We start from the raw sequence: 12,691 nt of genomic DNA, 5'->3' as shown, positions 1-12,691 counted from the left end.
TTGCGCGGGGGCATGACGATGGGGCTTGTGGGAAGCGAGGGCAGGCCAGCAGGGAACATAGTTCCACTACTTCTTGTCGTACACTTCGACCACTGTTCTTAGACAAAGGTTTATAATTTGGAGGAAGCGTTCTGCAAATGTCTGCTTTGGATCAGTCTGTGAGCCAGGATTCTGTAATTAAAGGAGCGCTAGCTGTGCAGAGACAAAGAGCTTGATGAAGTCAGTTCGGAGCTAAGCGGTCGTTGATCATTATGGTCTCATACTGTTGAGATTTCCTACGAGGAGGGGGAGTGGGTTAAGACTGAAAAGCAAAAGGAAGGCATGCAGGGCGCAATGGCCGGTAGGTAGAGTTGTCACGGAAGCACTGGCACCGTTAGCAAAGCTGCCATTGCTTCTGTGTCCCCATTCCATGGTCCTCATTGCAAGATTCCCGGTAAATTGCTGGTGATTCCGTGATGACGGTGGCACCGGTTTCCGTTTTAGTCAATCACGGAATCAACGGACCATCCCAAGTGCACAAGCACGCAAATTCTGGCATGCTAGAAACGGTATCACAGCGATCACAAAATCACTGTGAAAAGCCACCTTTCATAGAATTTCTGGCAACAGGAGGAAGTACGGCTTCACCCATCAAATTGATGGCGTGGAAGGAAAGATGCAGCACTGTGCTGCATCTGGAAGACATAGAGGGAGTCGGGTCAGCAGAGGCTGGAGCACAAGCAGAGGGCAGTGAATACAATGTGCAAAGACAGGAATGTAACAGGGTGCATGCTAATGTAGCACACACCACACAGAGACATGTCCAACTGCACATTAACACACCAGAGCCAAACCAAACGGGGTCCCACCAACCATACTTGGCAGCCAAGAGTGCACAGACATATAACCCACCATACACAGAAACACACAACTCAGCACATGCGCACTGGTCATACGCTGACAATGAACACACGATGACCGACACATGTACGAAGCACCCCCCCCCCCCAGGTAGAACGCATGCACCACAGCTCACACCCACACCCTGTACTGCCACCCCATCCCATACACGTATGACTTCCTGACTGAATATCAGCTAGTACTCCAGCACCTGTGCCCACCATGGCAACATCTGCAGCAGCTACTACTCCAGCAGCTGCCCCCACCATGGCAACACCTGCAGCAGCTACCACTCCAGCAGCTGCCCCCAACTTGGCAACACCTGCAGCAGCTACTACTCCAGCAGCTGCCCCCACCATGGCAACACCTGCAGCAGCTACTACTCCAGCAGCTGCCCCCACCATGGCAATACCTGCAGCAGCTAGCACTCCAGCAGGTGCCCCCAACTTGGCAACACCTGCAGAAGCTACTACTCCAGCAGCTGCCCCCACCATGGCAACACCTGCAGCAGCTACTACTCCAGCAGCTGCCCCCACCATGCCAATACCTACAGCAGCAACCACTCCAGCAGCTGCCCCCAACTTGGCAAAACCTGCAGCAGCACCTACTGGGAGGCAATCCACCTCTCCATGCCAGGCACCCATGTTAATGGGTGCAACCACTGATGAGGATGCTGGTGATACCACCAGTGGCACATCAGAGCACACAGCCTATGACTGTCCCACCTTCAGCCCCATGGCTTGCACAGCCCGCCACCACCACCCAGCATCAGGGATATGAATGCAAGGCTCCGCCGCATGGAGGAGAGACATGAAGAGATGTCAGGACACATGTGCCAGAACCTCCAGGAAGCAACACTGATGCAAGAGGAGATGCAGATGATCCATGAAAGTGTGCAAGCCACTGGCCGGCGATGTGCCTGTGCCCAGGGCCGGTCTACCTCGGTAGTTGTCCTCCCGGCGCAATGTCTGGGTCCTGGAGGGCAATGAGGCAGTTTCAGCTATGTCTGAGAACCTTGCACTCGCCCTGCATGCCGCACTTGAGCACAGACAGAGGGCCGGTTCGGATCCGCCATCCTCAATCACAACACCTGCTGGCTCCCAGCAGAGCAGCCGAGGTGCCCGTCCATGCACCTATCAGCCTCGCCATGTGGCAAGAAGCCACAGAAATGAACCTGGAACACACATGCAATGAGACTATTGTGCACGAGGGAGTCTTGAGGGTGTCACAGGTTGGGGAGGGGGTGTGAGGAGGGGTAGTTGGGCAGGGGGTGTTGGGCCACCAATTCTCTGTTTTCTGTGCATCAGTCATTACACCTGGTTTAGCATTGCAATACATGTCTAGACAATAATTTTGTTGTGGTAGCATGCTTTAATATTTGTGCAGTCTCACATGCGATGTGTGGCCTAGGCTGTGCGCTGGTGCTCTGTTTTCAGAAGTAATTTGTAATTAGTTCATGGCTGGCTTCACGCCCATCCCTGTTATCCCTGCGATGGGGCATTTGTATGTCTGAATCTGCATCTGATTTACTGCCGTCATCTCCCTCCGCTGGAGGCATGTCCATGTCCGGGGGCATGGGAATGTTACGCCTGAAGCACATGTTGTGCAACATTGCACAGGCCAGAACTATCTTGCCCGCTTTCAGAGGCCACTTTCACGGGTCTGTAAAGTAGTGCCCCCGCCGATCGGCTTAGACAGCAAAACCTTGACTTCAGGAGTCCAAAGGTCTGCTCAGTGGTGTACCTCGTCCTGATGTGCGCAAGGCGGTATGCATTTTTCTGGTAGGTCGGTGGATGCCTGATGGTTGTCATCAGCCATGGCAGCAAAGGGTATCCAGAATCACCTGCATGGGAGGAACACAGGGGGGCAAGGTCATTGGGGTGGTTGGCTCTGGGTCTGTGACACATGCATAGTGTATGTGCGTTTGTGGCCAGACAATCACCTTGCTGCACCCTGTGACAGTCACTGCTGCTTGGGACCTTTGTGTGATTGGATTCACATGGATGTGACATCGGCGGTGGGGGATGGGCACAGTGAGGACATGCAGAGCTATGTGACATGGGTGTGATGCATTGTGGTACCTGTGTTGTCTTGGTGTGTCCTTCCATTTACTCATGTGCCACATGCCAGCCATGGGCTCCTACTCTTTTATGCAGTTTGTGTCAATGCATTTACTAGTTTCCTGTGGCTTTGCACTGGTGAGAGCGAATAACCCCTCGAATCCCCAGTACACATGCTATGTGGTGTGTGTAGGTACTTTTTCCCACCCAATAGCCAGGTTTCGCTTTCCAATGTAATGCTCCATGTATCCCTGGCAGTGTGCTGTTGCGCAGGACCGTGGAGTTATGTGGATCAGGGCAAACGTGCACCGCAATGTATGATGGTCAGGTCAGCATCACAGACAAATTGCACATTCATTGAGTGGTAGAGTTTTCAGTTGCGATATACCTCCTCAATGACATGGCCGGCCACTAGTTCGATGTGTGTGCAGTCGAGCACTCCAAGTACCTTGGGCATGCCAGCCAGGGCAAGAAAATTGATCTTGGTGGCATTCACTGGGCTGGTGGTGTGAACAGGGCGATGTGCTGGGACATATGACACAGGAGAGCATCCAGGACCTGCACAAGCACCTTAGAAAATCTGGGATGGGAGATTCCATGCAGCTCCTGATAGTGTGATGGTATGTGCTGGTGGCGAGGAAATGCAGCATGGACACCACCTTCAGCAAAGGGCGTATGGCAGCCCAGATGCCAATTACACTGCAGATGTCATCATGGTTGAGGTCCACTATTGCGAGGATGGTCTCTCTGTCCAGGCGATGCAGTGTCTGTCTCTGCCTGTCAGTCAGGGACCAGGGTGTGGTCCTTGTACAGGGTGTGGGTGCTTGCCTGCAGGGCGCTACCTGCAGCCCATTGTTCCTCTGCATCAACATCATCTTCTGCCTCCTCTGCCTGTTGGCCTGTTGCCACTGTTGCAACTCATGCTCATAGATGTTCATTCCTGCAGGCAGAGCCTCCAGGTCCATGACTGCTGCTACGAGTGGCAGCATGGTTGTGTTGGAAGGTGTGTGAGGTGGGGGTGTCGTTCTTTTCAGCAGTCACAGTGCTCATGGTGTGCAACTGAGCTGATTAGGTGCACCTGTGGGCTGTTAATGCACAGGCCCTTCGGCGTTGCTGAATTTATGTTGCTGTTGGCTACGGTCGCACAGTGGAGGCTGTTTGTGGCAACATTGTTACCAGCATCGCAACTCATACTGCGATGGCCTGGAAACCGTGCTGGTAAACGGTGTTACTGGCACGTTGTTTCCAGACCACCAAGCTTATAATGAGGCCTCATGGGAATGGGGACTTATACTTTCCGCCACATGATATCCCAGGCCGGCAATTTCCCAGTGGCACCCAGATCTGAGGTGGTGGAAACGGGTTACCACCGGACTCCTAATGAGGCCCAAGGTGGGCCTCATTACGAGTTTTGCGGTCGGGTGAAAACGATGCCGGAATGGTAATACTGGCATGGTTTACCGTACCGGCCCATTACGTGTCTACATACCGGCATTACAGGCAACAACATGGAGGCGTTGACACTGTGCACCTCTGTACCGGCATGTGCATGGGCACGCGCCCTTCGTGGTGGCAATACCAGCATGTTGCAAACAGGAGGACATTATGAGTCACACGGACATGCACTTACCGGCATCCAGATGGCATTAATAAGGATTACCACTATGCCGGTATCCCCGGCATCGCGGATCACCCGTTAATAGCAATCTGCTGTGTTCTCAACTGCCACAGTTGCACACAATCAGCACAGGTGGAGGCAATGGAGCCTGGCCCAGCACAAAAGGAGCACACCCACACACCACACCCCTTCCTAGATAAGAATGATCCCACTTGCTGTTGCGATTTTGGAGCTGGAGGACATGCCTGCACTGCTATTCCATGAGCAGGCACTACATCAGGTACGGAAAGATACTCAATCAGCACGGTATAGGGTGTCCTCTTTTTTGTTAGGGGCTCGTTGGGAGAGGACTGCAGGACATGTGAAAAAGAGAGGTTCCACAGCGAGCTACCTATTAATGTTGCACTAAAGGTTGAAGATTTACTAAAACAATGAGTGAGTTTAAACAGTCATCTTTTTCAGCATATATAAAAAGATGAAAAGGTCGGAATTACAAAAATATATCAAATTTTATTCCATAACACATAAAAAACATTTTTTGACCCATTGGTCACATTTGTAAAAAACACACAACAACAGAAAACATGACTTTTCACAAAACAATAGCTGGTTCTATAACAGTGATATACTTATTCCTATAATGGTGTATCAAGAATGTGCACCAAAGCACAGGGTGATGTTAGTAGCCTATGGGTGACTTAGATCGATACCATTCATATTTAATTTCAAAAAGGTCCCCATCATTATTGTGTCGACAGAAATGAGTCTGTTTCCATCCTTATTCTTGAACACACGTTTGGACTGTGTCAGTTATTCAAAAGACGTTTAGTCATCCGTGTAAGGCTTTCTTCAGGACACATTAACCCAAAATGTGAGGGATTTTGGATGTTGAATTAGGAATCTTATTACATTCTCTCCCAGAGTATCTACAATAAACCAAAATACATATGTTTTACCAGCCAGATAACACTGTTTATCGCTTTAATTTCAACACACAATGAATAAGGAAATTCTATCAACCTCCAGACAAGTTTCAGTGCACATCATATGTGTCTTATTGCAAGAAAAAGACAAAAGTTCTTTGAGGCCGAATTATTTGCGCTTGTGATATTGCTGCATAGTCTAATCACCTCGTGCAATTATATATATTGCAACATTTGGGCCCGAGAAGTCAGGGCCATCATTATTTGGTTATTTAGCCAAGGTGAAAATGGGAGAAGAAGGGAAGGAAAGGGTGGGGGGGCAAAGGGGGTGGGTAGGGTGTATGTAACCAGTTGTTACATCATTGACTATACACCTTGTGACTATAAAACAGGGATGAAAGCCCAAAAATGCGTACCTCCAAATATTTTCGGTAGTCAATACCAGAGTGAGCAGGCATCACATTGCTCAATCAACATTGGGAGTATCTAGTGTAAACTCCATTATATATATTAATATTTTGTAAGTGCCTACCTGAATAGAAACGTCAGATTTCCTGACAAGATGTGGCATGCATACGTTGTTTTCTTATTTTAACTTGGATGTTTAATCACTTAATTTTGTCGTTCGCAGCGCCTCCGAACCCACAAGGACCTGTACAAGTTGTGAGTGGGGCAAGAAAAGAAAAGAACCCTGTTTATTTCACTAAACGCGTATTTCGTGTCGGTTAACTGCTGTGAGTTTTTGAATGCAACTTACTTGTACACTGAGAATCTCAAAGCAGTACATGATAGCGCAGTGCGTAGAATGCTAGTCAGGACCTGCGATGACTGCATAGTCATGTGATATGACTAAAAAGCAGCGTGATGACGTGTTGATTGGTAACGGCTAGTCCGTCAACGTTCTAGCAGCCGCATTGTGCCGTCATAATGATAAGCCGTGTTGCAGATGCCGTGCTGTATAATAGTCTGCTATTTGGGCAGTATATATCGTATCATGCAATAGACACAAAACTGTGTTTTGTATTTATTATGACACAAATGTACGGACCAGATATATACTAAGGACCAATGTCGACTCTAGAGCTTAAGGAAACTCCAATGGTGGAGTGGGCCAGGTTAAAATACATGTATTACCATGTCTGGAGACAAAAAGGGGTTGTCAGAATTCTGACTACTTGATAGTATACCTCATTTGGTTATTCTTTGGGTGCATTATTTGCGTAAAAACAGGTTCCACTCAAGGTATAGATTTAATCCATGTTTTACAGAATCTAAGTTTTTGCTCCAGCTGCAGAGTTTTAAGTCTCTATCAGCACCGTGTGGGTGGGAGTTCAACGTTTGCAGAACACAACAGAATATCTCATCAAAGGAGTGTTTCATTTTCTTATAGTGTTCGACAAGGGGTTTATCTGCCGTACCGTTTTTTATACAGGAGCGATGTTCTCCAATTCTTATTTGGATTTCTCTTTTAGTTTTTACAATGTACAGGAGCCCATAGGGGCAACTGATACAGTAGATAGCCCACTTAGTGGCATAGTTGGTGAAGGATTTGAACTGCCAAATCTTTCCTTTCAAATCAATGGATTTTAGGTTTTTGGTAAAATAGCACATTACACATTTGCCACATTTAAAGTGCCCTATGACAGGTGGAAGATGACATAATGTGGGCTGTTTTGAATCATTAAAGTGTTGTTGTGGATAAGTGTGCTCCAGTTTATCGCTAAGGTTTTGCAGCTGTTTGAAAGAAAACCGCGGGGGAGGGATCTTGAAATCCTCTGTATTATTCATCTTCCAGTTTTTTAGTATTGATTTTCTTAAATTGTTACTTATAGGAGTGAAAGATGATACACATGTGATTTTGTCTAGCACAATTTTCGTTTATCTAGAAAGACATTCAGTCCTAGGGACATTGGCTGCCCTTTTATAGGATCTTCTTATGATATGTGGGGGGTAGTGTCTTGCCTTTAGCTTATGTTTTAGTGCCTCACTATGTTGTTCAAAATCTTGTTTGTCAGTGCAGTTGCGCCTAATGCGCAAGAACTGTCCAAAAGGTAGGTTCTCTCTCAACGATTGTGGGTGGAATCTTTTGAATTGTAAGGGAATATTTTTTTTAGTCAGCTTTTTAAAGAGAATTGTCCCGATTTTGTTGTTGGACATTCAGTAAATAGGGAGGTCCAAAAAGGCGATTTTGTATTTGTTGGCATCCCAGGTGAAATTGATAGACGCCTCACGTGTGTTAGACCAAGTGATGAAAGAATTTAGCTCTTCCCCACTGCCTCGCCAGATCATAAAAATATCATCAATATATCGATACCAGGCTTGGATGTTTGCTAAATAAGGATTTATGTCGGCATATACATGGTTGTTTTCTAAATGGTCCATGTAAAGATTGGCCAAGTCAGGGGCAAAAGTAGCCCCCATACTTGTGCCATGTAGTTGTTGAAAAAAAGAAAAAAAGAAAAAAAGAACTGTCATAAATGAATACATTTTTAATAAGTGCTAGGTGATTACATTCAGCAATAAAGGCCGAAGGAGGGCGTTTGTCTTCACGTGTTTCTAGAAATTGGAGCATTACAGTGATACATTTCATTTGTGGTATATTGGTGTATAACGATACGACATCGAGCGTGAAAAAGATGTCCTGAGTCTCCACAGTTAGTGTATCTAGAATTGTTATCATTGAAGTTGAATCTTGCACAAATGACTTCAGTATGCTCACTTAAGGACTAAGAAAGACATCTGCATATACTGACAGTGGCTCTAATAGCGAACCTATAGCTGACACAATAGGGCATCCTGGAGATGTGATTTGGTTCTTATGTATCTTGGGAAGGCAATAGAATGCCGGCATAACTGGTTGTCTATTGATCAAAAACATGTTTTCATCATCATTTATCCAGCCTACATCAGGTACTACAGAGAGGATGCAGGAGGAGAAGGTGGGTGAGACTGGCCCAGCAAGTACCACCAGTGCAAGCAGTGGTACCGTGGAGGTAGCCACCAATCCCTCGCACAAGGGCCACTCCATTCAACTTGATTCCTGCACATATCCACACCCTGTACCACCTGGACAGGGACACCATCACCAACAGTGTGGATCTAATACACGATGACATAGTCAGCCTGATTGAAATTTGTACTGCCATCCCCCCTCTACTGAAGGTAGTATCTGTGCTCCACTTCCTGGCCACAGGCACCTACCTGCACACAGTGGGGTAGCTGCATAGCATATCACAACCATGTTTCTCACACATGCTGAACCAATTGCTGGATGCCCCCCTTAAGCATGCAGGGGACTACATATCCCTACCACCGACTGGCCAGGAGGTAAGTGACACAAAAATAGGTATACATGCACTGGCAGGCATGCTACATTGCATCAGTGCCCTTGACTGCACCCATGTGGAGTTGGTGGTCCTGCATGTCATGGTGGTGGTGTACCGCAATCACAAGCTATACCACACCATCAATGTGCAGATGGTATGTGACACCAGCAAGAGGATCACACATTGCTGTGCCCGATTCCCTGGATCAACACACGATGCAATGGTGCTACAGAACTCCTTGCTACCCCGCTATATGGAGCGACATGCTGCATGACGTGCCTGGTTGCTGGGTTAGTCTGCTCACAGGCCCATTGTAGTGTTTGGGTGGGGGTGAGACATGCATATGCTAACTGGGTGTGTTTGTGGGGGGGAAACATGCATATGTTACATCGGTGTGTTTGGGGGGGAACATGCGTATGCTACCTGGGTGTGTTTGGGGGGGGAAACATGCATATGCTACCTGGGTATGTTTGGCAGGGGGAATGCATATGTTACCTGGGTGTGTTTGGGGGGGAAACATGCATATGCTGCCTGGGTGTGTTTGGGGGGGACATGCATATGATACCTGGGTGTGTTTGGGGGGGCATGCATATGCTACCTGTCCATCCTCTGGCCCATGGGCATGATTGTGGTGGTGACTTGGCACTGTCCATACTGGCAAACACTGCACCCCTAATCATCCCAATCTGAACATGACACTGACAATGTATGCCAAAATACTCTGGCCGCACATCGATGTCAAAATATCAGATTCTAAAGCAGCGCATAACTCTCATCATGTCCACTGCACATCATCAGACCGTACCCACAGCACCACAATGCACCAACATGCAGTCACAAAGGGTAATATACAAGACTGCATCAAAGCAACTCACAGATCATGCATGCATGAGTGCTTAGAATTAAATCCGGCTCAGGGAATCCACTGTCACTGGCCCTCCACCACAGGAACAACGCATGCCACCATGGCGAAATGTGTAGATGAATGCCAACACAACAATCTACTTGTGCCAAGACTGCTGGAAATCAAACCCATCAAGTAGTGAACATCACCTATATAAGTGCAATTGGCTTGGTAAATATCCACTGCACATAAGTACCAGCATGCAAGTGGACACCCTGCATCATCAAAAGAACGCAACCCTACACTTGTGGACCATACCACCGAACACATTGTGGCATGATTACATGTGTGCAGACATGTAGGGACATGTGCATGGTGTCATCAAATTACTGCACGCATGACAGTCCAAACAACTTGTGACATGGTGTATATCAGCCTATATCATCAAACACTGGCCTACATGAATTTGGTCTCATCACCTGCCACACATCCCTCACATGTGTGTACATCAGGGTCCCTGTCACTCCATCTGGGTGAGTAGTGAGTCTGATGTCAAGTTTCCTCATTCCTGTATGTCACACATGCCTACCACCATGGCTTGGCAAGCTGTGAACATGCCAGATAGTTGTGCATATGTGCAGTCAATGGCTGCTATCAGAAATATCCTACATATGAACATGAACAATGTACAGGCTGAGCACAGGTGGAATAGAGGTATTACCCTCACACATACCTTATTGTGCTCCCATGCAGGTGATGCAGGCTATTGATGCCATCGCTCCTCACCCCGGTCAGAAATCCGCGGAACAGGCATGAAGAGGACTTCAATCAGTGTCATATACGTACCCTTGTAGTGATCGAGCAGACCGTTGGCCTGTTGAAGGCACGGTTCTGCTGGCTCAGCAGTTCGGGTGGGGCACTTCTGTACGGGCCTGAGAAGGTGGGCAAGATCATCATGGTATTTGCCATGCTGCACAGAATGTGCATCCAACGGAACATACCTCTGCTGCCTGACATTGACCAGCAACCACCGGGTGAGGATGAGGATGATGAAGGAGAAGGGGTTGCACATCAGCCAGGTGGTGATGCATATGAGGGATGTGCTGTGCGCAAGTCTGTGATAGACCAATTTTTCAAATGCACATGAATGCAGAGGGTGCCATGGATGTGGGACTCTGGGCACTGGGTGTGGGGGTAGGTGGACACTGGGCCCTGTAATGCAATAAATTCATACACACCCAATAAGCAATGTCCAGTCATGTGTTCATTTTACACAACGGGTGTATTAAACAGGCGACAAAACCATCATGGACCTGCTTGCTGTTACTGTTTACGGCATTGATGATGGCCACAGTGTTGGTACGCATTTCACGCCTACTTGCCTCCCCATCTGCAATATATTGTTTGACAAGTTCATGCATCGCCTGTTGCTGGCACTCCATCCATGTCATGCGCCCTGCAATGTCCCGTATCGCGGTGGAGGTGGATGGTACATTTGCTGACGTGGCCAATATGGGGGAATTCTCAGATGGGGACCACTTCGCATTTGTGCCCTCGCCTCCAGACTCAGGCTAAGGGGTGCCCTGTGGGGTGACCTGGGGGCTTGCGGTTTGCATGGCATCCTCAGACAGGGTGCTTCCCTCGTGAGTGTGCTCCTCATCATGGCCCTCTTCCTCATCACCACTATGGGGCGCAGATGCAGCTACCTCCCCGACAGAACTCGTGTCAGCCGACTGTGTTCCGTCAGGCTCCGATTCAGCAGTTGTGGCCATGTCCTGTGTGACGGTTGACTCCTGGGGTGTGGCGGCAGGTTCTTGTTTGTCCTCTGCTGGGGGCTCTGAAGATGGTGGTGCACTGGTGTGTGTCTTGCGTGGCACTCAGACCATCTGATTGCCCGTGGACATCGATGGCCTGGTGCCATCATCCCTGGCCCTGGCCCTTTTGGCATGTGTCCTGGCCTGGGCACCTGCTTCATGGTCATCGCTGTGGGGGAAAAAGAGAGGCAGGGCATCAGTGATGGTAGTACTTACATCATGGATACATTGGTGTCTGTCCAGTTTGTGCCGTGTGGATTGTTGCATGCTTGTTGTGGCAGGCAGGGTGTGTGCTATGTTAGGAGGGGGTGGAATTGGCATCCCTCAGGTTTTGATATGTTTGCTGTGGTGTCTGTTGTGGGGCCTACAGGTGTGATGTGGCTTGCGTGCAGTGAGGCACATGCTGTTTATCTCTGTGTCGGGTGTGTTTTGGGTATGGGTGCAGCATGCAGCATGCATGTTGATGTGACAGTGGTGGGGCCAGCATCTAGACAGGGATATGTCTATGTGTGAATGATGGGCCATGTATTGGCTTGCATCACTATCACATTTGTTGGCCGACATTGTACTTTGCATGTCAGTTGTTTGGGGGGGGACTCACCTTCATCAGCTGATGATGGTACTCTGAACTACGCTGTACCAACTCCTTCGATACTCTCAGTGTCTATTGTGCTGCTGCACGTTTCTTCCCACCTTGTGAGCTTTATGGGGGAGAGGGCCCCGCCGCCTGTTGCCTGCCCCTGGCTGCGATTTGCTGACAGGATGTTTCTTACATGTAGGCGTAGATCGTCCCACCGCTTCTTACAGTCCTTCACGGTGCGTGCGGTGGTGCCAACCGCACTGACCCTCTGCGCCACATCCTCCCAAATCTGCTTCTTCTGGAGCTGTGCCGGACGCCTCAGGTCTGCACAGAATACTATGTCCGCCTGCTCCGCTAAAGTGTCAGCCAACATATTTAGTTCCTCGTCACTAAATCTTGCCTTGTGCTGGCGGGGAGTGCCTTTATGGGTAGCTTTAGACATCTTCTTCAAGGTGTGTATGATATTTTGCCAGGCAGGTCCTGTCTATCAAGGATTGCAATGGATTGTGTTTTTGAAGATGGCCGCCGGTGCATTTCCCGTTCCAGCAAGATGACGCTACTTCCGGTTCCGCTGATGATGGACCCAGTACTACCCTTAGCGGTACTACCGGGTACGTTATTTAGGGGTGGTCAGAGGCGGAGGAGGT

At 48.6% G+C, this 12,691-nt stretch overlaps 1 protein-coding gene across 1 annotated transcript; it reads left to right on the top strand.

The window, feature by feature from the left end:
- Positions 1-1,101: 1,101 nt before the first annotated feature.
- On the top strand, positions 1,102-1,659 carry LOC138567848 (uncharacterized). The gene has a single exon (XM_069646341.1). The coding sequence runs from the start codon at positions 1,102-1,104 to the stop codon at positions 1,657-1,659; it is 558 nt and encodes a 185-aa protein (XP_069502442.1).
- The last annotated feature ends 11,032 nt before the right edge of the window (positions 1,660-12,691 follow it).

Source organism: Ambystoma mexicanum, chromosome 2p (assembly GCF_040938575.1).
Source record: "Ambystoma mexicanum isolate Mex_15411 chromosome 2p, UKY_AmexF1_1, whole genome shotgun sequence".
In the NCBI taxonomy this organism is placed as follows: domain Eukaryota; kingdom Metazoa; phylum Chordata; class Amphibia; order Caudata; family Ambystomatidae; genus Ambystoma; species Ambystoma mexicanum.
The sequence above is the reverse complement of the archived record's forward strand: the minus strand, read 5'-3'. Positions and strand labels throughout refer to the sequence as shown.

Coding starts and splice junctions, on each gene's coding strand:
- LOC138567848 (XM_069646341.1), top strand. CDS start 1,102: ATGGCAACATCTGCAGCAGCTACTACTCCAGCAGCTGCCCCCACCATG.